Source organism: Chanos chanos, chromosome 9, assembly GCF_902362185.1.
Source record: "Chanos chanos chromosome 9, fChaCha1.1, whole genome shotgun sequence".
In the NCBI taxonomy this organism is placed as follows: Eukaryota; Metazoa; Chordata; class Actinopteri; order Gonorynchiformes; family Chanidae; genus Chanos; species Chanos chanos.
The window spans coordinates 25,509,997-25,524,844 of record NC_044503.1 but is presented as its reverse complement, the minus strand read 5'-3'; the positions used below and the strand labels follow the sequence as shown (position 1 = coordinate 25,524,844).

Sequence of the window (14,848 nt, the reverse complement as noted above, 5' to 3'; positions counted from 1 at the left end):
TCAGTGATTAGGACTAAATATAATAAGTATACATGTTATTGCTCACATAGGTCTATTCCATGGTATTTTACTTCCTCTTACTCATGAAATTCAAGCTAATGTGTCTATGTTTCATCATGCTTGATAAAAAGACAATCAGATGCAGTGGGAAGGGAAAGCAATGTTTCCGATCAATCACCTTAAATTACGGCTGAAAAGGAAAGAAAAGAAAACTTTCCATGTTGTGAGAAAATAGTGCATGCGGGTGGTAGAACACCACAGTGAACAATGAGACATCAGTAAGATCTGAACAGGACCAGAGCAAGCAGATGGATGAGTTGAGTTGCTTGTGGGAAAATATGCGTTCACAATTGCTTAACATTATACCTGGCAGCATTTAAAACCTGTGCTCTACTTCTTTGTACAAATTGGTGTGGCTGTAGGCCAAGCCAAAGCCATTTCAGACCTGCTTCCAGTCACTTCAACTGCTCAGTGTCATAAAAAACAGGTAGTGGGAAACTCCTTTAGGAAAAATGTTGAGGAATGAAGTTAGCACTGAACCTTTGAAACATGCTGGAGCACTGACTCTTTTTTTGTGTGTGATGTCATTTTTTCATAATTTGTTGTTTTTGAACATCAAGATTTTATTTATTTACTTGATAAACTGCATTTTTTTTACAGGTAGCATTTTAGGGAGCTGTTTAAATGCTTTTGGTTGTTGTCATGTTCAAGAAAAAAAATTATGCTTGAATGGTGTCATTCAGACTGAAAACAGATCGTGAAGTCGTATGGACCAGAGGGTTAGAAATGTAAGCCCACTTTGTGAGTGAAGGCCTGGACATTGCTCAGACTAAACACACCAAAAACGTGGGTGAGAAACTGTTGTAAAATAAGTAGTACTATAATTGTAGACAACATAAATACTCAAACAGATGAACAGATTGAAGTTACTGTTATGGGTACATGTTTGTTTGAAGTAAAAATTTGTTATTCTCTGCCGTGTATTAACAGGTCTAAAAAGTGCAGCTCAGTAGCTGCACACACACAGTGCCCTCTATTGGTAAAAAAGGGTAAAACGGTTAGGGCACCAGGCTTATGGGACATCACTCAAAGCCTGGAAGAGTTCAAAGCCTTAGGAAAGAAAGAACAAAGCTCATCTTCACAACATACATTACCCAGGGTCAATAAACAGACCGACAGACCAAATAAAATAGACCCCTTTAAAACAATACATGGGACAGATCTGTGTCTGTGGATGACCAGCCTGAGTGATTATTTACTCCTCGGCTGTCTCAGAACACAGGTTCAGAGGTTGTTGTGAAACGCAGTGAGGCTACCACCTCTTGATGGGCCGCTGTTTAGATACACAGGCTAAGCCACTGGCGCCCCAGCTGCCTGTGATTAAAGAGCTAAAAGAAGGGCCTGGGAGATAAGAGACAGGCCCTGGACGAATTACAGTTCGCCAGGTGCACTTTGGTTACATAAACGAAACACAACCTGAGAGCAGGCACTAAGACTAGGCTGTGAGACGGCAGTGATTACTAGAATGGACGCAGAGATACGGTAATGAGATAAGGCAAGTGTGAACGTATCGGACTCACTGATGCTGGTGGAATATTTTTCCCCCGAAGCCTCTCCCTTCGCCAGTAAACTGACAGACTTCACAAGCGCGTCGACCACTTTACAACTTTGACCTGCCGTGTGTCAGTTAACCTTTCTTTGAGTGTGCTTTGCCATTCCTGGTAAGAGAGGACGGTATCATTGATTATTCTGTTTCCTATATGTTACTGTGCATCAAACTTCTTTTGACTGTGGATTCGATAAACTTTTTAACGTAAACTGAAACTTGTAAAGAGCACTGCACTGAATTATCGTAAGTATTTTGAACGCTAGTTCATGGTAAAATTGCAGACCTGACGTCCCATTAAATGAATAATTGTAGCTCTTTTTGGAGTCTCTCATTATTACAGACAGAATTCAAAGTGCTGTTCCGACCATCCTCAGGAACTTGTCTGAAGTGAGGCTTTTCAGACAAAAAGGGGAAGAGGAGGAAAGCTGGAGAGGTAGGAAACCATAGCAACAGTGCTGAATGCCTCCCCTTGAGGACTTTGGGAGAAAAAAAAAGAAGCAGTAACCCATCTCTGTGTCAAAGAATGGAGAGCGAGTATAAGCAAATGCAGCAATGCAGAGAGAGAGGGAGAGAGAGAGACAGACAGACAGACAGACAGAGAGACAGACACAGGCAGAGACGGAGAGAACATTTTCCTAATGCCTTCATGACATGGGGCGCCTTCCCCACAGAATCCTAAAATACTGGCTGACTTCAATAAACTTTCACAGCAGTGTGGATTCATGCGAATGGTAGAGTGCCCAGCATCACTTCTCCATGCCACTCGAATTCCCTCAGAGAGGGGTGGGGGTTAAACATCAGTACAGCTTGTCACCTTTCCACCCGTCTTCTGAAGGCTGGAACAGGGTGCAGTACGGGTTCCAAATAAGTTCTCTCACATCATCCAGGGGACACACGTGACAGGGAGAAATTTGACCAAAAAAAAAAAAAAAGCAGAAGTAAAGAACTACAAACACACTCGCAGGTTTTGTCCATATTGGTATGTTTATACTGTTTCATTTGAATATAGGACTGGTGCAGGATATAGACTACTGATTCTGCCTGTATTCAGTGCGTCAGTCGCCACGTCTCTCTTCACCGTATACCGGATTTTAAAACAAACAAATAAAAAAATCTTCCGTTACTAACCAGCGTCAGCTAATCGAGACAGGGAGTTCATTTCCATCACCATTTATTTTAGCTTTCTCTTACAACTATAATACAATAATTGTTGTTTTTCTAAGCGTTCAAGACTTGCGATACAGAAAGATTAGACTTCAGCACTAGTTGAGTCGTCTGAGCGCTTAGCAGTTGACGACAGACGCTTAAATGATGGTGTCGTCTCTCGACCGAGAGCACTTCGATAATGGCATTTCAAGTGCTTTATTAAATCACTCTGGATTATTATACAACTGACATTTATGAAGCCTCTTCTTATAGCTAGAATTTATGCACAGAGTTCAGGTACAAATTTTGAACGCAGTACCCTATCGAGGTCGATATCTCTTTTTTAAAAGTTAAGCTGGCTTTTTTCTTTTAACGGCTTCACTTTAATATGGTATTATATCGCAGTTTAATATAATTTGCGTGTTTCATTCATGTTATTATAATTTTATGGGTCAAGGTTTAGGTGAGTCGTTAACAAACTTAAAACGTGTGAACAGAGACAGTAACCAATAGGGGTGGCACTATGAGTCAACGTCCCCTACGTAAAATCGTCCAACCAATGAGACCTAACGTTTAGCACAGCCTACGCCGTTCATTCTTTCAAGATCACGAACATTGAACGGTGAACGGTATAGGCGATAAACGAGCTGAGGTGAAGGACAAGGTCTGTCTATTCCGCGACAGGAGGTACAGCTGATAACAAGAAACAAAAGGCAAAACAAAAGAAGAAACAAGACAAGGAACAAGAGAAGGTGTTCGGCACATTTCAATTGCGGATTTCCACTGGATCAGTTTGCACCGGTAAATGCAATGTCGTTCTCTGAGTGATCTTAAATGCGTAACGTTAGCCTAAACGCTTCCTCTGGTATCGCGCGCAGAAGTCAAGTGGCGCTTGGAAGTCTGTGAAAGTTTCTACGTTTTTTCTTCTGACCAATATTCTATCGGAGTGAGATTATTTATTATTTATGGACTTGTCGTTCTCCTGTGGATTGTAGAATCCAACGGTTTTTTGCGTGACAGAATACAACAAAATCCAAGACATAGTGGATTTTTCACCCATCAAGAGTGATTTCAATCTTTTTCGCGTGAGGATTCCTCACAGGTGCCACTATCTGCACTGTGTGCGACAAGAAATGGATTTGGTGTTTCTATAACGCACCTCATCGAGAGAAATATAGATCGTCACATCCTTGTATTTTTAAACATTTTGTCTTTTCCTTTATTTATTTTTTTTTCTTCACTGAATACTAAACGGTTTTTAACAATACCGATTTTAACAACCCACAACGCAACTGCCTGTTGGAATTATAATCATGAACTTTGTTACCAGTTCGGTACAATTATTTTTTGCGGCGCTTCTTCATCTCTCCGCTTTAAAGGTAAGGTTTCTGTTTAAATGGGGGTGGGGTTTCAAAATCGGATCGGATAAATTAGGAGAATGCTATTCATGTTTCATTAATGAGTAGATCGCCCTTGCCGCTCCGTAGCGAGGTCATTGCTTTGCCTGTATATCTATGATAGATTCGGACATTACAAGCGATTTGTAACAGCAGTCGTGTCACTGTTTACTTAACGCCGTCACAACAGGATTACTGTGAACTCACAGTTTCACTATAATTTAATTTGTATTCAGCAGAGATCTACAGCCACGTCTCAGTGTTAAGGGGCATACTGATGAGACCTGTTAAGAAGTTTTGCCAGTCTTGTATAATGCAGCGTCATACTTACAAACACACTGGTCCATAGTTCAGTTGTTCTTGAAACAGAGGTATTGCAATAGTCACCCAAAATATTAATTATTAGATTATTACTTTACGTCACAGGGTAAATGTGTTACTACTGACAAACGCTATCACAGTGACATTATGTAGCCTACTGACAACAGTATATTCTTTGCCCCGTCACAATTTGCTTTTGCAGCAAAGTTGATCATGATCAGGCCACCGCTTATTGGTTTATTTCCAGGCTACTGCTATTCGTTTTCGCAGGGTTGCTCTGTAACCATGGGTTCACAATATAAACCCACTGAGATCTCGTTTGGACTATGCAAGTAATAGCCTAAATTTTTTCGAAGCCCTCAATAACGACCCGATCTATCAGTGCAGGTCCTGCATTAATATAGCGTCAATGCTACTGAAACAATGTTGAAGCTATTACCTCTAAAGCACCATTTGAGTCCATTTAAGTACATAAAGTCGTTCAGTAAGCTATTTCAGAGTTTACATCACTGCAGTCTTCGCATTTTAGTGACGTAGTCTAACATGAGAAGAATTATTACGATGTTTGGTATTACGCTCATTGTCTGCTTCAGACAACTTGGATGATGTAGACAATTGGGCCTGATTCTCACGCAATTTGTGAGAGCTGTTGCACCAGTCACCACCTGCGGTAACGTGAGATGGGCAAGGCGACGTTATAAGGCAGTTTGCCACCGCGACTAATCCGTAGGCGGGAAAATTAATAGTAAGTAGATGCAGACATATACAAGTACTGTAACGTCCAGCCAAATAAATTATAAACTCCCCCGTGTTCGCTTCGCACCTGCGTAAAATACAGTTCATCATGTTTTATTCTGTATGTTGTAGATAAATATGACGTGTAAAAATCGTTTTTAGGAGAAGTTAGGGAGTTAACTCGCAGTGCAGTTATGATGCTTAAAGTGCATTTTTCATTTTTAGTAGCTCTCCTCTATACATGTAAACGCAGGTTATTGCAATGTTAAAAGCCGAATTGCTGCTGACAAAAACGCATTGAAAACGTGAGAAAACCATGATAACCGAGATAACTGCCATGCGTCGTAACTGTGTTTCTCTTTTTTTTTTACCTTTCACAGGCTGCCCACATACCCAAGGAAGGGGCAAAGGGCAAAAATGAAGGTATGGACCTCTAATGTACGTTTAATGTGCCAGAAAAAAAAAACGCTACGGCCTCTATGGCTATTTAAATATGATACTGCTGAACAAGCCGCCATCTAGCGGACTCAGGTGGACAGATTATACCCACTTGAAAGACAGGCCCCTCAGAAGCCAAAATGTGTATACAGCCACGCACGTTAAGACATAGGCTACTTTAGTTTGTTCAAGACGTTACTTTTGTTGTATTTCATACTATCAGCGGGAGAGCAGAGCTTGATAAAAATTTGTAAGGCTGATAAGGCTGTCTTGGTGCAAGAAGCCAGACGTAACCATACGTGCTCTCTTTTTCTGATGTTTAATTTTTCATTTAGTTTTCCATTAAGTTGTCACTGATACTGTCAAAGTAGTTCATTTATCCTAGACACAGACAGCCCTGGCCAAGGGCAGTGGACATGGTCATGTTTGTTTATTAACAATGACACAGCTGGTTTATACGTCAGTTCTCCTCAAGGTCAGGTTTATTTGCATGTAGCAGACCCCCCTAGTCAAGTTTGATTGTTTGCAAAGGACCCAGTACAGGCCATTTTTTTTCTCTGGACAAGCAGAGAAAGTTTTGTCATTCTCACTTAAGTTAAAAGTGGCTTTGTGCCACCTCTGGGCTGCTGACCTTCACACTTAACTCCCGTCTCATGCTGTTTTGACTCCACTGAGATGTGTTGTTCAACCGCCATTACTGCTACGCATTTCGTCACCTGCAATGGAAAATATCCCCAGACATTTGGACACTCGCAAATCTGTTGTGCATTGGATAGATCAGACAAACTAAGTTTAGCATCGTAGTCAATTGCAGAAAAACAACAACAGCATGATATGATTCTGACTTGCTAAATAAACATGCCAGCAGTAATCTCAACTATACTTGCACTTTTTGACATTTCCAACAGTACTATGTGAGAGGGTGGTCCTGTAGGAAATGCATTGTTGATTTTGTGACTAAAGATGAGCACGCTGCTGTTCTAGAAAGTAGTTACGGTTATTTTTTCTTTCCCTAAGCGAAACCTAATGTCTGTCAGGAATCAATTTAGATATAAAGTTAGTTCTAGTATGGGAGTTGCATGTATCTCAGTACAGGGTGGGCTTTCTCTGAGGGGTCAAATGTCAGAGGTGAACCTTGGCGCCACACAGCCTGAGGTCATGGGCTTCCCTGGCGGCCTGTGGGTCATGAGGCTCTGGGGGTCAAAGAGAATAACGGGACGTCAACCAGGGTGGTGCACAGATTATTCTGGAAAAGGGGCGGGGGGGGGTAAGCTGTGATGGGATATAAGGTATGTGCATCTGTGTGTGCTTTTTGGGAAGCTTGTGAAGGAGAGAAGCTTTGACACGATTTTTTTCTTTCTTTCTTATATATATATATATATATTTTTTTTTTTTTTTTTTTCCTTTTTCACTTGTGAAATTAGTTCCTTCATCAGCACAAAAGGCCTTTGTTAGTTAGAGCCATAGATCTGTTGCATTGTTTATCTGCTAAGCTGGCTTTGGTAATCAGCATTGTTCAGGAAATGCTTGTTCCATTTTCTTTGACAAAAGAACACAAGAATTCAGCACTACTGGTGAGCAGAACCAGCAAGCCTGGAGGGAAGAAAGTAAAAATAGAGTTTGTGCAAGAGAGCTTTAAAAACAAATCATAAAACTCAAGATATAAGAGTGGAAAGGATCTGTAAAACACAGCTTCATCGTAGAAGTCTAGTGGACTCCTCTGGTAAAATGTGATGAGATTGATGACCCAAAAACCAACTCTCCCTATTTCTCCTTTTCTCTACCCAATTATCTTCATCTAGTGGTTTCATTCATGGAGGTTTATAACAAAAGCTGGTGTCAGACACGGGAAATGCTGGTGGACATCATCCAGGAGTACCCTGACGACATCGATCACACGTACATCCCGTCGTGCGTGGTGCTCCGGCGCTGTGCGGGCTGCTGCAATGACGAGGCCCTCGAGTGCGTCCCCACGGAAACACGCAACGTCACTATGGAGGTGAGAGGAGCAGCCCTCTACGCTGACTCGCTTAACAGGACGGGCGGCAGAGGGGTTATTAGATGATTAATGGAAAAAAAAGATTTGAAGGGTCCCAGTAGATCTCTCTCTGTCTTTCTCCTTCTGTTTTTCCTTCTCTCTCTCTCTCTCTCTCTCTCTCTCTCTCTCTCTCTGTCTTTTCTGTCGTGGTCGTTTCTTCTGGTCGGTTCTTGTCCAGCTTGAGGGCCTGTGAGGAGTAAGGCAGTGTGGACTGGCATGTCAGCTATGTTGTTTACCCCTGCTCATTCTGTTTACGCCCCTGTTTGTGTGGTTGGAGTCTCTCTTGGCTACAGTCTAGTCCTACTGTTGACACGAGGTTAAGAGTGGGGGGGGGGGGGCAGCAAGTATAAGAATGTTAGACGAAATGTGTCTAAAAGTGTTAAGTCTCTCAGTATATTAGCAAGTCATTTGATGAATGGTTTTATCAGTGTCAGCCTGTGGTTACAGCTGTTCTGTATGACTTGCAGAGATAGTTTTTTGCCAGTTCCGACACACAGACACACACACACACACACATGCACACACAGTCCCACGTAACCCTTGTTAGGTTTTTAACTTGTCTATGCTGTTTCTCTCTACAGGTAATACGAACGAAACAGCGCGTATCGCAGCATAATTACCAACTGAGTTTCACAGAGCACACAAAGTGTGAATGCAAGTAAGTATCATGAAAGAGATTATTTTAGCCTTTGGGTTTGCATGACCCAGGAATCTAGTTATACAACTGAAACGTGGAACAAAACCTTTTTTTTTTGTCTCAACTCCTTTCTCTCTCTCTCTCTCTCTCTCTCTCTCTCTCTCTCTCTCCCCCCAGGCCAAAGCAAGAGGTGAAAGTAAAGAAAGAAAAGTAAGTAAACTGTTTGGTGCTTTTCTGGGGCTTATTGTGAAAGCAGAAGTGTGTTGGGGAGGGTGTCTCTGTGTGTCCAGTGGTTCTATTCTAGTTCTGACATCATGGCTGCCTTGCTTGTGTTTACCTATCAAGAAAACAAAACAAAGCAAAATTATTATGGACACCGTCATTCTCTCCAGCCAGTTTTTTTTTTTTCTGTTAGGGTAGGGCTTAAACACGTTCTGAACACTCCTCTTGACCATGTTCTTCGGCCCAATACGAGAAGCAGGCAGCTGGACACAAAGCAGCAGGCAGCCCACTGTGGTTGCTGCCGCTTATGCTGAAAGTAGTGTTGAAAGTGCAGTATCTTTATACATCAAGCTCCATATTCATGACACACGGGCAATCGAGATGAGACGTTACGTCCACTACGCCAAAGCCTCCCAGCTCCGCGCGATAATGTGAGGTGCCCGGGTCCTTCATGTTAAAATTTTTTTTTTTTTTTAAACATTACCAACCCTGCTTGCAGGAAAACGACCGGGCACTTGCATTTATCTTTACTATACTGCTGATAACACCACTCTTTATAGGATCTGTTTTCAGTTTTTTTTTTTTTTCCATAGAAGGGGGCTTTGTTCTTTTATGGCTGACAGTTTAGCGCTTTACTGCAGCGGCAACAGGAGAGCTGAGGGAGACTTGGACCACCCGCTGTCTCCCGCACTCCAGTTGCTCAAGAACGACCCTCAGCCCTCTGCTACTTCCAGATTCTAATCATAGCAACAGGTGTCATGCATTTAACCCATTTTTATATTTAGAATTGTAAATACTAGATTGGCCAGAGACAGCACGACTGGGTGCCTCGGGTTTAGTGCTTGTACGGATTCTTTTATTGTTTTATGGTGGAATCGTGTGTGCGTGCGCGTGTGAGCGTATGAGTGTGTGTGTGTGTGCGTGCGTGCGTGCACGGATGTCTTAGTGCGTGCCAGCATGTTTGTGCGTGCGTGCACGTGTGTGTGTGTGTGCGTGCGTGCGTGTGCGGCCGGGCTGGTTATACTCGGTGTGGGTAGGTCATAGAACGTACTTTGTTTAATTGGATGAGTGGCGGACGTGTGTGCAAGTCGGCGGCTTTCTGGGTTAATACGCCCAGGGATGGGCCCGGGGAGAGTTGGATCAGGTTAGCTGAGAGGGCTAAATCAAATCCGTTTGTCATGGACTTGAGCACACTCTCCTTTCCCATCTCTGCTCCCCTGCCTGTCTCACAGCACGTAGGCAAACCCCCCCCCCCCCCCCCCCCGTCCTAGGGGCAGGCCAGGCTAGCTACTCAGATCATTCACAAGCTCATGTTCAGTTCTCGCTCCTTTCACACAGTACTTCCTTCTAAGCCCCTGTATACAAGCAAACACAGTCACACAATTCAATACGTTTTGCCCATGACGAGGTACGGGAAAGGATTATCATAGCTACGTTTTTCTTCTCTTTGGTTTAGTTCTTACTGATTGATGTCTCTGCATGAGTGTTTCTACTTTTTATTTAGACATGCTTTTTGTTTTTGTTTTTTTTTTTTTGTTTTTTTTTTTTTTCTTTTGCGTTGTTTGTCTATTTTCCAGAAAATCCATGAAGGGCAGAGGCAAAGGCCCTAAGCGAAAGAGACAGAGACAGAGACACACAGAGGCTGTTGTCAGCGCCTCGTCACACCTGTGCTTGAGCAGTGTTTGTCTCCTGTTCGCTGCTCATTTGATTTCGGGGGAGCTTATTCGCTATTTGTAAAACTCAACTCTTCTTCGTAGCTGGTTTAAAAGTTCCAGTTTTTTTGTTGTTTTTTTTTTGTTGTTTTTCTGTTTTGTTTTTTTTTTTTTTTTACATTTAGTCTCAATAACAAAACGGACGTTTGATCCGAGACTAGGACTAGGCCGCAGAGGTGGTTTTGAAAATAATCAGAAAGGTAATAGAGGATCTTTAAACATGCATGGCTATGTGCACTAATTTGTTGTAGCTGGGATGTTACCATGTTTAGTCTCTGTCGCTGCTGGGATCTTCAGCTCTGTTTTTTTTTTTTTTTTTTTTTCCCCTCTGTTACCTCAACTTTCTCTGTGAGCATTTGTTTCATCATACAAGTTAATGTTACTGGTGTCGTTAAAAAGTCTGGCCGGGGTTTTTTTTTTTTTTGTTTTCATTTGTAAAATATCTATAAATATTTATGTATTTGGCTTGGTAAAATAGCCGAGCTTTTTTTTTTTGCGTGGCTTTTTGGGTGAAGGAGATAGAACAGAAAGTAAAGACATTCCTCGGCACACGCCACAGAGTTTTGGCTTTTCAGATGGAACTGGGGGGAAAACAGTCGTTCGAGGCAACAGCGCTCGTCTGTGTGCTCCTGCAATGCAGCAAATGTATGTCTTTTACCGCCCTCTTAAATGTGCTACACATTCACTGACAAAAAAAAACAAAAAACAACAACAACAAAAAAAAGCAAAGATACTGCATCTTTCAGCACTAGAATTGGTGTGTAAATGTCATTTGTTTTGCAGTACTTTCAGTTGACTGGATACCAGAGCAATTTACGGCTGTGCCCGGTCTTTGATCTTTAAAACTGTACTTAAGAATAGATGTCATTTTGAAGTATTACTTATGCTCTTTGGTGCATGTTTGCAAGTGTGCCTTGTGGGAATATCTTATTGTGACATAAAGATGTTTAAGATGATGTAACTTGAGATTGACATTTCATAATGTCATTTATTAAGAAAGATACATAAGTGTTTCAAATTGTACGTTTTGTCATGTGTACTTGTGTGTGAGTTATTTGTGTGTGTGTGTGTGTGTGTGTTTAGGTCGCATGCAAATCATGTGTAGATACATGTTTGTCTGTGTTGCTTCTAATGACCATATCACACATGAGCCCATCACGAATGTGTGTGTGTGTGTGTGTGAGGGTGTGTGAGGGTGTGTGTGCGCACGCGTGTATGACATAGGAACATGTGTGTATTAGTGTCATATGTTATGTCCTCACACGTGTCCTCTGCTCTCCAAACACTACCCCGACCATATTCCACACAAGCTCTTAGGCATTTATTTCTGTACTGCTGTGTACAGAGCAGAGTTGACTCCAGCACAGAGGATATGTGTGAGGTGCAGGTGCAGGAGCCCATTTGCACAGTGTAAATGTGAGCTTTGTGAACAATGTGGGCTTGTGGAGGAGAGATGTAATAGGCTACGTGTCTGGGATGGTGCATGAGTGTCTTTGTTCCACCTTTCTTGGCCCAAAACGCTCTAGCTTAGATTTCTCTCTCTCTCTCTCTCCCTCTCTCTCTCTCTCCCTTTTTTGCTTTCATTGCAGCCACTGTGAGCCTTGCTCAGAGAGAAGAAAGCGCTTGTATGTTCAGGACCCTGACACCTGTAAATGTTCCTGCAAATTCACACAATTACATTGCAAGTCCAGACAACTTGAGTTAAACGAAAGAACTTGCAGGTTTGTCTCTGAACCGTTATGATAAACAACATGCTTTTGGTCAGCTCTCTCTTTGTCTGGTCTTATGACGTGCTTAATTATTTTCCTCTCCTGATGAATTGCATGCGTCTCACTCCCTTGTAGAAATCTGTCCGTCCGTGTGCATGTGCGTGTGCTCGTGCGTGTTTATGTGTGCGGGTGTTTGTTAGAGTAATAGATTACATATTGTATGTAGTTCTGTATGTTTCTGTGGCTTGTACTACTCGAATATTCTTTGGCATCTTTGCTTGATGTCAGAATCACAGCCTCTCTGCCATGTAAAGTATACTGCTACTTAAACACTCTATATTATATACATTACCGCCTTTAATACAAGGGGTGTGTGTATACACATACACACAAATACACACACACCCTGGATTCTGACATTAGGCAATACTGTTGAGAGAGGTAATGTATGCGTGAGTGTACGTGTGAGGTGTGAGTGTGCATGTGCACACACGCATGTGTATGAGGAGGTGGGGGTGATTGGGATGGGTTGGATTTAGAGGAATGTATAGCCAGTGTGTGTGTGTGTGTGTGTGTGTGTGTGTGTGTGTGTGTGTGTGTGTTTACAGCAGTATGTGAGCATTACGGTGGGAATTTGGGATGGGACTGATGTAATGCTGTTGTTTGCATACTTTTTGTGTCAATGCTCACAAGCCCTGCTCTAATTCCTACACTGCTTCCCATCATCCATACGTGCATTAAACATGCAGCATGGGAAAAAAAAAAAAGTCTCATCATTTTTGACCGATTTTAACATCTGTTAGGTCTATACACATTTTTCCCCTCTAATACGACAAAAAGAGGAATGTGAGATGTTGATGCATTGGTAATCAGTAAAGCAAAACTTGGTATTACTAACTTTATCACATACGGACAGAAATCCCATAAGTATATTTTTTTGTTTCGGTTTAATTCAGTTTTAGGCATTTTATCACTATCACAAATTACTGGAGCATCCCCATCCTATTCGCTTAATGGAGCACCAGAGGAATGACTCGCCTTTGCTGTCTGTTGGCATCACTTGCAGATTTTTTCCCTCACAATAATCAGCCAATGGTTGCTTCATTTATATATAATTCATAATAGCTGCAGTACATCCTTAAGCAATCACTGGTTAAATTGGTTTAACAGTCCAATCCCTACTAATATCATATATCATGCTTATTTCACACTTATGATTAGCAGCTGTTTTGTTCAAATGAAAAGTGTCCATGCTGCTTGCTTCTCATAGTTCTGTTAATTTAGCATTTGATCACTCTAATGATTAAATGATCATTTTGTTTGGTGTTTTGTGATTTAAAACTACCGAGAACGTTGGAAACATAAAATTGCAACCGTTTTTTTTTTTTTTTCTGGCGGGTTGGGGAATCCTACCATTATCTGATCTGGTGACCACACCACCGACCGAAAGCCGACCTCATCTTTGCCCCTAACCTTTGAACTCTAGGGCTCTCCATGAGTGTGCTACATTTAGAAAACAAGACAAACATGGAGAGCAGGTGATATGTTTCTGATTGGTTGTAGCAAAAGAAAGGCGGGAGGGGGGCGGATCACCTGATTAGAGGTGGGATTTCTCCTGGATCTGGGAGATGTAACAGGCTCAGTGCTTATGCCAATCAGTCTAACCTATTCTTTGAAATGTTTTCTTGCAGATGTGACAAACCTAGAAGATGATAAGAGGAGAAGTGGAATGGACACTGAATGAAGGAAAATTTTCTAGGCACAGCACTTTTAACTCCCCGAGGATGCATTCCCTTGACAGACTGAAAAAAACTACAATGAGAAAACAGTAAAAAAAAAAAAAAGTTAATTAAAGAGTTATGGAGAGATATCACCCCAACATATATTTTTAAGATATTAATATATGAATACATACATATATATATATATATATTATATATTATTAAAAGGTAATGACAATGTGTATCGCTGCTATAAATGGAAACACTACATACAAGTGAACGAATGCGCCATCGGCGCGTGAATCTTTCAGTGCCAGTGAATGGGAATCACCTGAACATGGACAGGACTAAGGTCTTTTCTTCAAAACCGTTTGATTTTCTTCGTAACGCTTCACTGGACATGGCTGCTGTGGATTTATATTTAAAACAAAACAAAACGAAACAAAATGATAAAAAAAAGCAAACAAAAAGAAAGAAAAGAAACTCTGAACTGTGACCACGACTTCACCAAAAGGCGAGCAGAACTCCCTACCGACCGCTACACGGATGATTGTGGTGTGATCGAGAGGATGAAGGAAAGGAATGTTTAGCAGATTCAAACACTTTCTGGTTGGACAGAATGGCAGGTCCAGGACTCAAAGAGAGCAGAGAGAGAGAATGCGGAACTAATCTAATTTCTGTGATGTCATCCTTTTTGAGGGGTGAAGTCTTAGCCCACAAGACAACTGTACTGACTAACATTCAATAGGACTTGGTGTGAAAATACTTTGAAAGGGATATTAAATGTACGTATATATGGAGGCAAGAGTTGGGGGGGGGGAAAATTTTGCCAAGAAAACAGTGGCATTCAGCTTACCACTGTAATTATGGATAACTCCATTTGCTTATTTAACATTCGTCTGTTTTCCAAAGAGATAATTGCACACGCCTTTAGGAACAGTCCATCACAAGACAATAACTACCTGTATATACCTACCTAATATCCCTTTTTGTAGAACACTACATCTAATTTATAATGCTAGAATATGTTCAGTATTCAGTGTATTTGATTGAATCTATTTATATACAGTGTTATGATTGTTGTTGTTGTTTTTTTTGCTTTGTTTCCTGTCAACATTGTCACCAATCTGCCTGGCCATGAAAACTGTAGACGGCTTTTTTTT

The 14,848-nt window shown here is 41.5% G+C and overlaps 1 protein-coding gene across 3 annotated transcripts; it reads left to right on the top strand.

Annotated features, from left to right (window-relative positions):
- The first annotated feature begins 3,406 nt into the window (after nucleotides 1-3,406).
- On the top strand, nucleotides 3,407-13,774 carry vegfaa (vascular endothelial growth factor Aa). 3 transcript variants are annotated; one of them, XM_030784795.1, is made up of 7 exons: nucleotides 3,407-4,134; nucleotides 5,589-5,631; nucleotides 7,449-7,645; nucleotides 8,266-8,342; nucleotides 8,499-8,531; nucleotides 11,845-11,976; nucleotides 13,656-13,774. In XM_030784795.1, the coding sequence occupies exons 1-7, from the start codon at nucleotides 4,069-4,071 to the stop codon at nucleotides 13,675-13,677; spliced, it is 570 nt and encodes a 189-aa protein (XP_030640655.1). In that variant the 5' UTR covers nucleotides 3,407-4,068; the 3' UTR covers nucleotides 13,678-13,774. The 3 variants fall into 3 exon arrangements, with proteins under 3 accessions (XP_030640655.1, XP_030640656.1, XP_030640654.1); XM_030784796.1 differs by lacking the exon at nucleotides 11,845-11,976; XM_030784794.1 differs by lacking the exons at nucleotides 11,845-11,976; nucleotides 13,656-13,774 and adding an exon at nucleotides 10,121-10,367.
- Nucleotides 13,775-14,848: the final 1,074 nt, after the last annotated feature.

What these genes read in the sequence shown, in the direction of transcription:
- vegfaa (XM_030784794.1), top strand. Translation starts at nt 4,069, where the DNA reads ATGAACTTTGTTACCAGTTCGGTACAATTATTTTTTGCGGCGCTTCTT. An exon ending in GGCAAAGGGCAAAAATGAAG is followed by an intron (nt 5,632 to 7,448) that starts GTATGGACCTCT and finishes ATCTTCATCTAG; the next exon opens with TGGTTTCATTCATGGAGGTT. An exon ending in GTGAAAGTAAAGAAAGAAAA is followed by an intron (nt 8,532 to 10,120) that starts GTAAGTAAACTG and finishes TCTATTTTCCAG; the next exon opens with AAAATCCATGAAGGGCAGAG.